Here is a 16,228-nt window from a genome sequence, read left to right as displayed (position 1 = left end):
CTCTGAACATTCATGTACAGGATTTTAGGTAGATGTTTGTTTTCCTTTTTTTGTATGTATACGTAGGAGTGGATTTGCTGGATCATAAGGTTGATTTTGTGTTGAACATTTTGATGGACTGCCATACTGTTTTCCCAAGTGGCTATATGCCATCTTATATTTCCACCAGCAATATATATATGAGAGTTGCAGTTTCTCTGTACTCTGATCAACACTTCTTATTATCTGTCTTTTTTATTTTAGCTATCTTAGTGGATGTGAAGTGGCATCTCATTGTGGTTTTAATTTGCCCTAATGGCTAATAATACTGAACATCTTTTCATGTGTTTATTAGCCATTTGTATATCTTTTCTGGAGAAATATCTATCCAGATCTTTTGCCCATTTTTACATTAGGTTTTTTTGTCATTTTATTATTGAGTTGTAAGAGCTTTTTATATATTTTGGGTATCAGTCCCTTATCAGATATATGATTTGTGCATATTTTCTTCCATTCTTTGGCTTGTCCTTCATTTCACTTTCTTGATGGTATGATTTGCAGCACGAAAATTTTTAATTTTGATGTAGTCCAACTTATCTATTCTTTGGTTGCTTTTGCTTTTGGTGACTTAGCTAAGAAACCATTGCCTAATCTAAGGTCATGAAGATTTACTTTGATGTTTTCTTCTAAGTGTTTTATAGTTTTAGCTCCTTAATTTAGGTCTGTGCTCCATTTTGAGTTAACTTGTGTGTATAGTGTAAGGAAGGGATCCAGCTTTGTTCTTTTGAATGAGAATATCCAGTTGTTCTGGCAACCATTTGTTGAAAACTGTTCTTTCCCTTATGAATTATCTTGACACCTTTGTTGAAATTCAGTTGACCTTGAATATAAAGGTTACTTCTGTGCTATCAATTCTATTTCATTGATCTGTGTGTGTGTGTGTGTGTGCGTGTGTGTGAGTGTGTGTGTGTTTGTATCCTTATGACAGTACTACTCTGACTAGATTACTGTAGCTTTGTGGTAAGGTTTGAAATTGGGAAGTGTGATCCAACTTTGTCCTTTCTCAGGATTGTTTTGGCTATTGATTGCTCTTTGTATTTCCTTGTGAGTTATACTATTGGCTTAAAGGATATATACTTGTAATAGTTTTTCTGTCCTTTGTGCTCATAGCAGAGAGAGAAGCTGTTCATGCATACCTACTCATCCATCTTGACTTGGAAATCTCTGGATTACTTGTGTAATTTGCAGTGAATGGACAGAGAACTATGGTGTTGATTATCTACTGTGTGTCAGATGGGAGTTATGAATTTATTTGATGTAGGGTCATATTTAAAACATTTGAGCTTTAAAAATGTGGACTCTTGTATATGTAAAGTAATTTCTAGGATTTTCAAATAAATGTAACATCTCTATTTTGGTACAAATGGCTCTTGAAAAGCCCCTGAGGTATGAGACATACCATCACTTGATAAAACATTGTCATGGATAGATTTTTATAGTAATCTCAGACTTTTGCCATGAACAATAAATAACTGTCTTGTGGGACATTTTAGTGGAGTGAAAAACAACATCCCATTTTTGTCATAATAACTGTTTAAGGTTTAAAAAGAATTATTTCTGTTTACCAAGCATATTGTTGTTCAGAAGAATCTCACTAGCCAGAAAGAGATGCAAGTATACGCTAAGTCTTAACCTTTGGCATTTTCTTCACATTTGAATTTTTTAGGCAGTAGTAACTGAAGATCTGTATAGTGCTGTTTAAATTGTCATATTCCCACCAGAGATAATATTACTGGAGTGAATTATATTTCAGATAACACAAACCTCTGGAAGGAGTGCCCACACGTTGGAAATATACCTCTCTCTAAACATGTGCACACAAACACATTTTTCTCTTCTTAATTAAAATGAAGAAAACGAAGGTTTGGAGAACCATGCTTTTTATTTTATAAACCAAGAAGCTAGAACTAAATTGTGGGGGGGATTTCTTCTAAGATGCTGATGTTTTTCCTTTCATCTTTCATGACATTCGTAGTCCTCTTACATTCATGAAAATCTGATCTAATGAATGGCATTTTATAGCTTTACATGAAGCAAAGGTTTGAATTCTAGGTGGCCTTGTTTTGCTTTCAAAAGTAAGATCTGTTTTGTTTTGTGGTGCTTACTCCTTGGCAGTCAGGTTTTTTAACAGCTTTATTGAGATATAATTCATATACCACGTAATTCACCCATTTAAATTGTACGATTCAGTGATTTTTAAAAATGTATTCACAGTTGTGCAACCATCATCACAATCAATTTCAAACATTTTATCACTCTAGAAAGGAACCGTGTACCCTTTAACTGTCATTCTTCAACCCCTCATTTCCCTCAGCGTTAGACAACCACTCATCTACTTTTTCTCTCTACAGATTTGCCTATTCAGAACATTTTGTGTAAATGAATTCATATAGTGTGGTCTTCTGTGACTTCTTTCACTGGGCATGTTTTCACACTTCTTCCACATAGCATATATCTGTACTTCATTCTTTTTATGGCGGAATAATATTCCATATACCACATCTTGTTTATTATCCATTCATCATTTGATAGATACAAGTTTCCACTTTTTGGCTATATTATGAATAATACTACTATGAATATTAGTGTGTACAAGTTTCTATGTGAATGTATGTCTTCATTTCTTCTGGATATATACCTAGGAGTGGAATTGCTGGATTATAAGGTAACATTGTGGCATTTTGAGGGACTGCCAGACTGTTTTCCAAAGTGGCTTAACCATTTTACATTCTCATCAGCAGTATGGGAAGGTTTCAGTTTCTCTACAGTCTCATCAACACTTGTTATTATGTCTTTTTGGTGTTAGCCATCATGGTGTGAGGTGTTGTCTCATTGTGGTGGTTTTTGATTTGCATTTTTCTGATGCTGTTGAGTTGGGTTTGTTTTTGTACACATATGTGTTAGGGGATGCTTCTAAACCACAGGTGGCCTAGGTTGAAGGTTACTATAATCTCAGCTTAAGTTGATTCTCAGTTACCATATATTTTGATTCTTACCTCCAGGTCCAGTAACTTAGCAGATTCTTAATGCAGTCTTATGTTCAGATGCCCAATATACCAACACAGTTATCTGTTTCTCCTTCTGGGTTACCAGTTCTTGGTGTTGATTTAAACTGAGAGTACTGTAATTAAGCCTTATATGTGAAAAATGCCAAAATTTTGAGTCCTGTTTGAAAGGCAGTGTCTTGAAGATGTTCACATTGAGCTTTATAAGACACTCGCCTGTGTTCAGTAATAGGTTTGTAATAAACTTAATTGAGAGTAACCATAGGAAACATGCTTAAATGAATGAAAATGATTAAGTCAGGAATGGTGATCAGAAATATCTTTTGGGAAGTGCCTGGGTGGCCTAGTTAAGTGTCTGCCTTCAGCTCAGGTCATGATCTCAGGGTCCTGGGATCGAGCCCCATGGTTGGGCTTTGGGCTCAGTATGGAATCTGCTTATCCCTCTCCCTCTCATGTTCTACCTCTCTCTCAAATAAATAAATAAAATCTTTAACAAAAAAAAAAAAAAAAAAAGGAAGAAATCTATCTATCTGTCTGTCTATCTATTTATCTTTTGGATCTGATCCCAAAAGGATATTTAAACCTTTGGTTCCTTTGAATTGTCTTTACTAACAACTCAGTCAGATTCTGAAAGGAAGATGATTGCATTTCAATGATAGCGTTAATTTTGCCATCCAGTATAATAGATAAAAATATTATGGTTTAATGGATCAGACATAGTATAGAGAAGCACCCCAGGTTTCACTTAGCAGTATAGCCAGTAATTATAAGTTTTCTGGTTTGAATGCTTTAATTTCCACTGTGGAAGGATTTGCTGAGGTGCTTAATGAATCATTTCTACATCTGCAGGTAAAAGTCATAATATTTTGAAATTTTATTTTTGTGGCTACCTATAATAATGCATGGCTGGCGTTTAGCATAGATTTAGGCTAAGACATTCATAATTGTGATTATTTACAACATATTGTAAGGAATCTGTGTGTGAAGATTTATTGGTTATTTTTAATGATTCATGGTGGGGAGTTGGGGGTATGTTGAGAACGTATTTGAACCCTAGGAATTTATAAGTAAGTTATATTCCCTGTTCCCAGATAGATTATATAGGTACTACTTCATTAATGATAGTTAAAACAATTTTTTTTAAGTGGTTGTAAAGACCCAAATGTAAAACACAAAATTAGAAAACTCCTAGAAGAGAACGTTGGAGAAAACCTGGATGACCTTGGGTGGGGCAGTGACTTTAGAGAAGATACCAAGGGTACAATCCATGAAAAACAGTTGATAGGCTGCACTTCATTAAAATTAAAAACTATGAAAAGCTGTCAAGAAAATAATGTAAGTCACAGACTGGGAGAAAATATTTGCAAAAGACACACCTAATAAAGGATTGTTATCTAAAATATAGGAAACTTTAAAACTCAGCAATAAGAAAACAATTTGATTTAAAAAATGCAAAAGACCTGAAGAGATACCTCACTGAAGAAGATACACAGATAGCAAGTAAGCATATAAAAAGATGTTGGACATCATATGTTATTAGGGAACTGCAAATTAGAACAATGACATACCCTTATATACTGAGTAGAATGGCCAATCTAAAACCCTGACAGCCCAAATGCTGGCAAGGATGTGGAGCAACAGAGAGCTGGATTTATTGTTGGTGGGAATGCATAATGGTACAGCCACTTTGGAATACAGTTGGTAGCTTCTTACATAGCTAAACATATACTCTTACCATATCAACCAATAATCACATTCCTTGATATTTACCCAAATAAATTAAAAACTTACGTCTACACAGAAACCTGCACAAGGATGTTTATAGCAGCTTTAATTGACAATAATTACCAAAATTTGGAAACAACCAAGATGTTCTCCAGTAGGTGAATGGATAAATAAATTATGTACATCCACACAGTGGAAAGTTGTTCAGCATGGAGAAGATACGAGCTACCAAGCCATGAAAAGACATACAAGACCCTTATATGCATATTACTCAGTGAAGCCAGTCTGAAAAGGCTACATACTGTATGATTTCAACTATGTGACATTCTGGGAAAGGCAAAACTCTGGAGACAGTAAGATCAGTGGTTTCCAGGGATAAGCAAGGAGGGAAGGATAAATAGGCAGAGCACAGAGGATCTTTAGGGCATTGACACTACTGTTTACGGTACTACAGTGTTGGATATATGTATAAAACCAAGAGTGAAACCTAATGTAAACTATGACCTTGGGTGATGATGTGTCCGTATGGGTTCATTATTATAACAAATGTATCACTGTGCCAGGGGACGTTCTTGAGTGGGGACAGAGAACTCTCTTTACTTTCTGCTCAGTTTTAGCATGAACCTAAAACTGCTGTAGAGTATAAAGTTTATTAATTTCCTTCTTTAAAAAAAAGTGGTTTTAGAACGATTTGGCTTTTCAAATATTTGAGTTCCTGTTTTGTGCTATGCGGGGTAATGCCTTTTTAGAGGTCATAGCCCAGTGGAAACATTCAGAATCTAATGGGCTCTTGGGAAATCTTGAAAAAATAGTGGTTCCTGTTCTGGGCATTGTGAGATTTCTGATTATCAGACCTGACTCTCATGCTTTCTATCCTGCAGTCTTTTAGAAGTATAGTTTGGCTGGGTAATACCTATATATTTGACAAAGTCATACTTCTTCAGAGAAGGAGATAGTCTAAGTTTTGTCCTTCATTGATGCTAGAAGATTGACGTTGAATAGAGAAATAAGTAAATAGAAATATAATTTGCAATTTAGAGAGGAGAGTTCTGTGTTCTTCTTAATACCAAATACCATGATTAAAGAATCAGAATTTCTTTTTTAAGGCATCTGAAAATTAGTGGTTTGGGTTCCAGACTTGTTGTTTATCTGATAAAGTAGTATATTATGCATTCTTTGATTTTTTTTTCTTCTTCTTTTTTTGGGGGAGGGGTCAAGGATAATTATGCTTGTTCATATTGGGTTTTGTGCATACTAAGAGGATTTTTAAAAATTTAATGTACTCTCTGAATAAGGAATATAGTCACATGGTTCAAAAATTAAAATAGTATAAAAAGTTTGCATTGAGCAGCCTGTTTCTACTCTGTCCTTGTTTCCTTTCCCACGGCTTCTGTAGATGACCACTCTGCTTGTTAATCTTTCAGTGCTTTTAAAAAAAGATTTATTTATTTATTTTTTTAGAGACAGAGAGAGCATGAGTGGGAGGGGCAGAGGGAGAGGGAGACAGAATCTCAAGCAGACTCTCCACTGAGCATGGAGCCTCACACCGGGGCTCCATCTCACGACCCCAAGATCACAGCCTGAGCCAAAAGCAAAGGTTGGACAGTTTACTGACTGTGCCACCCAGAAACCCCTTTCAGTGCTTTTTAAGAAAGTAAATATAAGCAAATACATTGTTTTAGGAAGTTGTTTTTTGGTATGATTTATCATTCATAACTTGTTGCTTACTTAAAGAGCATGTCAGTACTTTTGTGAGGATAAGGATAAAAGTTGCAACCCCTTCCTCAGTATACCATCCCTTGGTGTGGCTGGTAAACAACCCTGAAATTACTTATGAACTCCTTAACTCGTCCTGAAAGGTAAATGGTTCAGGGGAGGCCAAAACCAAAATATTAGGTAACATTTATTGACAGCTTACTGTGTATTATGCTAAGTTTACCACAACTCTGAAAAAGCATGTACACTTAGCACTCCCATTTTATAGATAAGAAAATTGAGGCTCCAGAGAGGTTAAGAAACTTAGCCCATGTAATTAGCAGATATTAGTGATAGGATTCAAAGCTAAACTACTTTTTAAAATTATGAGCGTTTTTCAACATACAGAAGAGTAGAGAAACTAGTTTAATGAAATCCTTTGTACCCATCACTGAGATTCAGTAGTTGTTAAGATTTTACATTTGTTCGATCTATCCTTTTTTCTTAAGTATTTAAGTATTTAAAAAATTTTATTTATGAGACAGCGGGGGGTGGGGGCCGTGCAGGGAGGAGCAGAGGGAGAGGGACAGGCAGACTCCACACTGATCATGGAGCCCAACATGGGGCTTGATCTCAGAACCCTGAGATCGTGACCCGAGCAGAAACCAAGAGTTGGACGTTTAACCGACTGAACCACCCAGGTGCCCCTATTTCTTGAGTATTTTAAAACAAATCCTAGATAATCATGTTATTTTGCTCCTATGTACTAAAGTATACATCTCTAAAAAATATAGAAGCTTTCTTAAATAGTGACAGTGCCATTTATTACACTCCTCGAAATAGCTAGAATGATAAACAAGTTGGCCATGTGACCAAGACCATCAATACAGCCTAAAGAGCAGTCTTAGCAATTCGGTTATGGGGGGCCGTTCACAGGGACAGTGACTGACCCGCACTGAACTAGACAAAGGCTGTAGAGGCGTGTGGCAGCCAGAACTCTCCTGATAGTGAAATGCACCTTCTGCTGAGCCTCCAGTGCCCTTCTCTCTAACCACTAGTAGAATCTACATAAAAACTTAGATTTTTAAATTAATTCTTTTCTTAGAGCGACATGGAGCTATGAATTTTACATAAATTGTGCGTTGATTTTTGATATGTGGTGGCATCGTTTCTGATGGATTCCTAGCATTGAACTTAAACTGTTTGTTTCAAGGTCTTTGACTTGCGTCAGTGTCACCGTCAGATGCAGCAGCAGGCGGCCACCGCGCAGGCCGCAGCCGCCGCGCAGGCAGCAGCCGTGGCGGGAAACATCCCCGGCCCCGGATCAGTAGGTGGAATAGCTCCAGCCATCAGTAAGTATGCTTTTGGTTTTTTGTCTTAAAGTGTAGTAGTTGGCATTCTATCTTGATTCACTCGGTTGATTAGTTACTTTAGGCAATAATAGAAAACTAAATTTTTTTTTTTACTGGGATAATAACATTTTTGAACTTTAAAAAACTTCTGTAATAGTTGCCCTTTGTCTAGGACCCCGTTTTCATTCTTTTTGTATCAAAAAGGGAATATGGGATAAAGGAGAAAGGGGGTTATTGTTGGATTATATTGATCAATCTCCCGTTTTTTCTGTTGATGCTTTTAATTCTTGCCTCACCAGCAAGGGTGGGTTGTAATCACTGACGTGCTTGGCTTTATTCTAGAAGGAAAGCATATTTCAATTTCAGAATTAGGTATCTCTCCACGTTTTTTTTAAGTATGCTAAGCATGGAGAGAAAACTAAGCGAGGGTGGTATTTTGATAACTTGTAGACTTTTTTTTAATTTTAGGGTAAAATTGAACTGTGTGCCAGGTTTCACACTGATGGGGAATTTTTTACTGCAGAGTTAAACTCCTGACTATAGACTTTTATGATGGAAACACGTGGCACCCATCTTCCACGTCTGAAGGCATAACTAGTGATTCATTCAACCCCTGTTCTTAACCTCTTCAGTGTGGTAAGCAAATCACACTGGCTAAGAAAGCTGCAGTGGCCCTGCAGGTTTCTCTACAGCACATGCAGACTCCTCCCCGTAGATTCACTGTGACATTGATGAGTGGAGATTGACTACATGACTGTATGTTCTGACTGGAAAATTAGCTGCAGAATCTCCTTTGTGACTTATGTTCAGGAGTTTACAGTGTAGAGGTAGATTAGACATACTCATTTAAAGAATTTGACTTTTTAAAAAATTTGAGCATCCAAACCATTAATTCACCAGTTTTGATGTTATAAACATGCTTTTACTAAAGAATCCAGAACAGTTATTAAATTTCTCATTCTTCTCTACTGCCCCCATTGAGTAATTGCACGGTATCTCTGACATTGTGAAATTGAGAGACAGACATCCTCTGGGTCATCTGAGAAGTCTTAGTGGAACCAGGACTGTTAACTGTCTCACTGTTACCCAGGTCTTACTTTGAACGAGGCTGTTCAGACAGACAGTAAGGTTCTTAGAACCAACCTGTGGACATGTGCTACCTCTTAAAAACAAGTCGTGGTTTTTTTTCCCTTCACCTCTCCTTCTAAAGAGAAAAATAGGTGGGGTGTTGGTGGATTGTGGTAACTTACTTTATAAATGCTGGTAGCTAGAAGACTCGTGTGGAATGTAAATTGTCTTAACCAAAAGTTTTCAGTCCTTGTTGATAAAGTGTAGATCTCCACGTACTTCTTGGCACTTTGACAGAGAAGTTGTATGCTGGGGAGCATGAAGTAAAGAAAGCTGGTCACTTTATTAATAAGGTGTAGGGAGGATGGAAGATACCAGCCTGTGTCCCTCTGACGTCTTCCAAATCTTCTCCGCTAGGTTTGTCGGCGGCTGCCGGCATTGGCGTTGATGACCTTCGTCGCTTGTGCATACTCAGGATGAGTTTCGTGAAAGGCTGGGGACCGGATTACCCAAGACAGAGCATCAAAGAAACGCCTTGCTGGATCGAGATTCACTTACACCGGGCCCTCCAGCTCTTAGATGAAGTGCTTCACACCATGCCTATTGCTGACCCACAGCCTTTAGACTGAGGTCTTTCACTGTTGGGGCCCTTAACATTGTCAGGATGGTGGACTCTAAAATACAATCCTGTTTATAATCTGAAGATATATTTCACTTTTGTTCTGCTTTATCTTTTCATAAAGGGTTGAAAAGTGTGTTTGCTGCCTTGCTCCTAGCAGACAGAAACTGGATTAAAACAATTTTTTTTTTCCTATTTAGAACTTTTCAGGCATGGCTCAGAGCTTGAAGATCAGGAAAAACACATTAAATCATCACCAGTTACGTATGAAGGAATCATTCCAGTGCTGGAAAATTTAGCCCTTTAAAATGTCTTAGAGCCTTTTATATGCAGAACATTGATACGTGTATTATTCTACAGGATAAATTCAATATTACTGATTTTTAAGGAGAGAAGTTCTCAAAGTTAATTCACCTATGTTATTTTGTGTGCGAGTTGTTATTGTTGAACATACTTTACTCCAAATATTGTGCCATTTGGGTGAGTTAATTTTACCAAGAGCAACTTCACTCTGTGTTTAAAAAATAAGATAGTAATGTATTATAACCTTTTATCCAAAATATTTTTTTGCAAGTTAAACTAGTGAAGACGATTTCAATTCAGATGGTCTTGCAACTTCAATTTTATTTTTGCCAAGGCAAAACACTAATCTGTGTGTATATTGAGAATTCCTTACAGTTACCCCACAAATAAATACCATTTAAAATTATATTTGTTATCCCTGTTGAATAACTATTTATCAAGAAATAATCTTTTGCCCTGTTTTACAGTTGATGTATTCTTCTATATTTCTAGGCACAAGGTTGGTCACTAAGAAGCCTAGAAAAGGAATTTCTTTCCTTCATGAATTCATAAGGGAAGGTTTTGTATTTTTAAAAACACTAAAAGCAGTGTCACTCCACCGAATATCTCACTGTTCTGCAAAGGTGGCAATGCTTAAACTGAGTATTTTGGAAACTGCTAAATTCTATGTTAAATACTGTGCAGAATAATGGAAACATTACAGTTCATAATAGGTAGTTTGGATATTTTTGTACTTGATTTGATGTGTGACTTTTTTTTCGTATACTGTTTAAATCATGTATGTTATGACATTGTTTAAAATTCAGTTTTTGTATCTTGGGGCAAGACTGCAAACTTTTTTATACCTTTTGGTTATTCTAAGCCCTTTGCCATCAATGATCATATCAATTGGCAGTGACTTTGTATAGAGAATTTACGTAGAAAAGTTGCAAATGTATTGACTGTACCACAGACACAATATGTATGCTTTTTACTTAGCTAGTAGCATAAATAAAACCGAATCTCAACATACAAAGTTGAATTCTAGGTTTGATTTTTAAAGTTTTGTTTTCTTTTGCACTTTTGAGTTCAACCTCAGAAGCAAGACACCTTCTACTAAATGACAGGCAGCAGCCAGTACTATCCGGCAGCTTTGGTTTCCCTCAGCTCTGCCAGGACTTCCCCATGGACATATGTATCAAGTGTAGCATTGGTTGTTTTTGTTTTTAGCTCTTATTTTACTGTAGCAAAATAGGCCTGATTGTCTACAAGATAAATAGGTTGTCTACAAGATAAATAGGTTGTCTACAGGATAAATAGTGTGAACCAAGGGTTATCTTTCAGATGCTTTTACTTTTTGCTTGGAAGGCCTTCTTAAGTGTAATAAGATTCTTTAAGGTGTGTTGCAAGTTTGAGATTTGAGAAACACTATGCATAATAGTCATCCTTCTGTCGACTCAAATGGGTAAGTCGTCTACGTCCCTGCTCAGAGAAGGTCTTGTTCATAAGACCATTCTGGAAACCACTGAGTTTGCTTATTGCTGTGATGTAAATATAGATCTTGATCCGAGCTACGTGTCTTTTGTTTTAAAATGATTTCTCTCCTGGCTCATTTGAACTCTTGAGTACTTACAGATACTTTTGTTGAAGACCTAATTTTAATCTATAAACGTTTGGCGATTTTAAGTTTTAGTGGCAAATTTTTTAAAAAAGATACCTTCATTCTCTAGAAGTTGCTGACTTTAGGTCTATTTTACTGTGAATGAAGAATAGGAGTGAAGGGAGAGATTTTTAAAAATTAAGATTATTTGATTAGGATCATTAGCATGCTATGATATCATCCATTGCCTCCTTTTCTCCTTTGAGGAAGGTTTCATGTTTAATCATCTGGGGAAAGTATGTGGAAAATATTTGCTAAGAAGTCTATCTTTGAAGCCAAGCCACCTGTCTTGGTTTCTTTCTGCTAAGAGCCATAATGTTACTACCCGTACGTAGGAATACTTCTAGTTATTAATTGCTTTATATTTGTACCTAGAGTCAGTCACATGCTTTTGAGAACACAGTTTTAAACAGTATTTCCATTTCTTAGAGGTAGTCATCTTTGATGAGTAAGACTCAAGAATCACTAGGTTTAACATTTTATGGCTACTTCAGGGTAGGATAGTTTCCGCAGTTCTCAGAATCTGATTATTGTGAAGATATGGTTCTGGGTAGATTTTCTCTAGCTATTTCATATCTCAAAATGTTGAATTTCATTGAAAGCTGAGTGAGAGTTGAACCAAGTACCTTTATAATCCAGTACGAGGCCATTCGACTTTGGTCCAGTGCCTTTCAGTGCGTTATCAAAGGGAATCCTTAATGGTGTTGCCTTTATTTTCCAGGGAGTAGATTGTTTTATGGGATATAGCCTATCTCATTTTTTATAGTATGCTACCCCTGGTATACAAAGATAATGATAATAAATCACTGCCATATAATCTTGTTTTTCTAGAAGCACGGCTCATTTGTATCGACCTACCCACTAAGTAGGTCTCCTATCCCATTCCTCCTGTAATCATCATAGGTTTACAGGCTGGGTGGTTAGCTTAAGGATTACCATACTCGAATTATCCCAGTAAACTGAAGACATATTAGCTGTGTTGTATTTCAAAGTTAAAAATCCATTTTTGTGGGGAAGGGTGCGGTGTAAAGGGGGATATTTGTAATAGAAATTTTGAAGGCAAAATAAAATGCTCTCTCTTCCAGATGATAGACATCTTACTTTAAAAGTTTATTACAGTTATCTTTTTGACTATGCCCATCTGGAGAAGGGAAATTTTACATTTTCCCATGGTGCTCCTTATGCATCTATGGAGGTGAAATATTTCTATTCCTGGTTTGGTGGTAACTGGTTAATAGTTACTATCTATTATGCAAAATTAGATTAGTTCAGATCTTTTTTAGAGCCTTTTGGAAGCAGCAGGTTTATTCTGAGTACAGGGCAAAATCCTTTTTGTTGATAGTTTTCTATAGTTTGCTCCCTTCATCGTTAAGTCATTTTACTGGCATTTTATTTTATGATAGCAGATTGGGAAGATGATGGATTTTAGGTTATTGAGGTAAATGAGTATGTGAAAGCAATTACCTGTAAAATCACCTAACAACTTTTAATAGATGGGGCTGGGCTAAGACTAGCAGACAATAATAACATGAAGAAATCCTTTTTTTTTTTTTCAGTTTTCAAAGCTCTTCATTACACTATTTCACTTGGTCTTTACAGTAACTCTCTGAGAAGGGTTTAGAGGGAAAGAAATGGCTTAATTTTTTTCTTTTCTTTCTAAAGGCTGACCTCATATTATCGCAGGTAGCTCTTTGTAAATAGTTGCTTAAATTCTTCTTTGCAAAGATTATAGAAGATGGGCTCTGAGACTCTTGTGCAAGGCTTTCCTTTTTTTTTTTTTTTCTGACAACTAGCTAATTTCTCCTAAGATGTATCAGGAAGGATGTATATGGTTAGTGGTTGCATTCATAGAAGCATCCTTGGCTCGGTCTTGTCCCTAGCACCTGTCCCAGTGCTGCTGCGTTGTGTATCTTGTTTATCTGCTGTCACTGTGGAATGGAATTTTCTGCATTATTCAGACTTGCCTTATTTAAGCAGTAAACCTTTTTTATTTTAGCCATTTTTTTTTCAGATAGAGTTATTTAATATGTATATCAGAGAACATACGAGGCATGTTTCTTTTGTGCCTAACTGTCTTTGTAGGTGTCTGGGGCTGCTAAGGTTTTGGCTTGATAAACTAAATGGTCGTAGACTGCTATGGTTTCGAATGTTTACTTTTTTTTTACACACATACCCTCCAGTATTCTCCCCTTCTGACAGACCACTTTGTGTGTACCTCCCCTTAGGAGTTTCTTCCTTTCTGATTCATTTTTCCAACTGCTTGGGCAAGAAAACCAGATAACTAGACTTATTAGAACTACCTTTAAAACACAAGGAGAAACTGGGACAGGTCCCAAGAAACTTTCCTGTAAAGTATTGAAAAGGCCTTCAGTGCTTTGGTGTCTGACATCGGTTTGACTGCTTAGAATGTTTCCTGATTCTTTGCTGAGTTTCAGGTAGTTGAGGTAGGGAGAAGTGGGTCATATTCATATTTTCCCCCTTTGAAAGATTTTGAAAGGTTTTGTTGCTTCCACCTCAGTGCTGCTCATACAAAAACTGGGGTCATAAGACTCACTAAATTAGCTTCAGTAGTCAGAGCAGTACTGTTGCCTAGAGGATACCAGCAAAAAAACCCAAACAACAACAAAAAATAAACTTGGGAAGTGAGAGGGTTATTTTTGTTTGCTTGGACATCCCCTTTGAGCCCTATCTTCTGGCTTTCCTCCTCTACAGATATTTTTGACCTATAGGTGCCTTTATGAGAATTGAGGGTCTGATATCCTGCCCCAAGGAATAGCTAAAGTAATTGCGGATGTTTTCAGGGATTTTAACATCAGACTTGAATGAATGAATGAACCTATTCCTCCCTCCCTCCCTCCCTTCTTCCTTCCTCCCTCTCTCCCTCCCTTCCTTCCTTCGTTCCTCTCTCCTTCCTCTCTCTCTCTCTCTCATAGGAAGGACCGAGGTGGAGACAATCATTTCTCTCTATTGATGTGGATAGTTTTCTCAGTAGATCTCAGAGCCCGTGTTCTTGTTCATCCTGAAACTAGTGGCTCTGGGTTGGCACCAGGTACGCTCTGGCTTGCATTGCACTCTGCCACTAATCTGATGTGTGACCTTGGGCAGGTCATTTACCTTATCTGGGCCTCAGTTGCCTCATCTGTAAAATGACGGAGTTGGATTAGATGTGTTCTTCCAGCTCTGAAATTTAAGTGACCTTGCCTACCTTGCAGCAGGTTTTGATTTCTTCCTTACTTTGGCTCTGCTGTTTGAGGGGGCTTTTTACTTATTTCCATGTTATTCAAATGAGATTAGGCTTGATATTTTATTACTATTCTCCTATGGACAAGAAGTTACATAATATGTCCTTGAGACTTAAATTTAACCAAAGGCCTAGCACCATCTTGGGGGCTGCAATAAATACTTAAAAAACAAAAAAACAAACTGAGAGGAGGGGAAAAAACCTTCATTTTATTTTCCCATCATCTCTATTAAAGGTTTCTTAAGGCTCTTTTTGAGTCATGGCATTCCACCTTTTGGGTAGGTATGTGTGTGACACCATCCTCTTAAGTGCTGTGTGCTGGTAATTTTTTTTCCGACTAAAATGAATTGAAAACTTACTGTAAATGCCTAATGATATTATAGGTCATTACTTCTGGTCTTTGGTTTCTCATCTCTTTCATGTTCAAAACAGGGAAATTCCTCTGAATCGCATTAGTTAAAATGGTTCATATGATAGAAGAAAACAATACCAGTGGTGATCATTCACTTTATTCTTGGCTCTTTTTAGGTCCATTTTGATTAGAAGACTTTTGGGTGGAGCGTTCTTTCAGAGTACTTTTCCAGCCTATTCTTAGATAAGTATAATTAATGAACTTGGCTTTTTCAAGGACCTTGAGATCTTTCCTTGGGAGTGGGTCAAGGCGGGGGGGTTGGGGAGTCCTGGTAGAGACCAGCTCTGTGCTAGCTGGAGAGGAAGGAATGAAACCAACTGCTGTTGCCATGGCTGCTTGTCATTGATAGAAGGACTCATGGGCTTGGATTGGTTAAAAGGCTAAACAGAGTTGAGAAACTTCCTCCAAGTATGGGGTTCTGGCCAATGCCTTGGGCATGTGACCTAAGGGAACAGCATGAATGCTTGTAGATGATGCAAACCTGGTGGGCTGTAGAACCATTTGGAGGAAGTGACTGGGGGGTTGGGGACCGATTTGGTGGTGGTATTTCCCAATTCTGTCTCCTCCCCTAAAATCAGCATAATGCAGCTATGCCAAAACCCAGAGAAGAGCCACACTTAGCTTCTGCTTTTGGGAAAACTGGTCAGCTAAAGCTCCGGTAGTTCCTTTGTGGCTTTCTGTATACTTTTGCCTGGTTGAAGTCTGTGGCTAAAAAATAGTTGAACCTTTCCTGAGAACTCTGTAACAAAGTATGTTTTTGATTAAAAGAGAAAGCCAATTAAATCATTATGTGCTCATTCTTTTTCTTAAGCTTGTGGATGTCTTGAATCTGGAAAGAGTTCCTAATCACTTAGAGAATTCTCAGACTTGAGGACAACAGTTTCCTTCACTGCTTTGTGACCACTGAAATGGAAAATACAGCATTTGAGATATGACCATGGAAGAACAGTCCCCTTTCTTTTCTCATTTCTAAAAGGAAGACAGGGTAGAGAGATGGTGGTTGGAGAAGAGATGGATACTAAAGGATTATAAGAACCAAGATGCTTAAAGAGAGACAGACATTGAAAATTGGAGACCCTGCCATTGCCCATGTAAGAATTAAGGCTATTAGCCTTCTAGCTCCCTCTTCT

General features: G+C 37.2%; 1 protein-coding gene across 4 annotated transcripts in view; it reads left to right on the top strand.

Annotated features, from left to right (window-relative positions):
- SMAD4 (SMAD family member 4) overlaps positions 1 to 15,881 on the top strand; it is a 99,976-nt gene extending 84,095 nt beyond the window's left edge. For 3 of the 4 annotated variants that reach the window (XM_008692161.2, XM_040632498.1, XM_008692169.2), the window contains exons 11-12: positions 7,678 to 7,816; positions 9,302 to 15,881. In XM_008692161.2, the coding sequence (XP_008690383.2) occupies positions 7,678 to 7,816; positions 9,302 to 9,513 (351 nt within the window). In that variant the 3' untranslated portion in view covers positions 9,514 to 15,881. Of the gene's footprint in view, positions 1 to 7,677; positions 7,817 to 8,339; positions 8,453 to 9,301 lie in introns of all 4 variants that reach the window. The other variant, XR_005835393.1, reaches the window with a different exon arrangement.
- The last annotated feature ends 347 nt before the right edge of the window (positions 15,882 to 16,228 follow it).

The sequence above is a fragment of the Ursus maritimus genome, unplaced genomic scaffold (assembly GCF_017311325.1).
Source record: "Ursus maritimus isolate PB19 unplaced genomic scaffold, ASM1731132v1 scaffold_18, whole genome shotgun sequence".
Lineage (NCBI taxonomy): Eukaryota > Metazoa > Chordata > Mammalia > Carnivora > Ursidae > Ursus > Ursus maritimus.
This window is presented reverse-complemented; position numbering and strand designations above follow the sequence as displayed.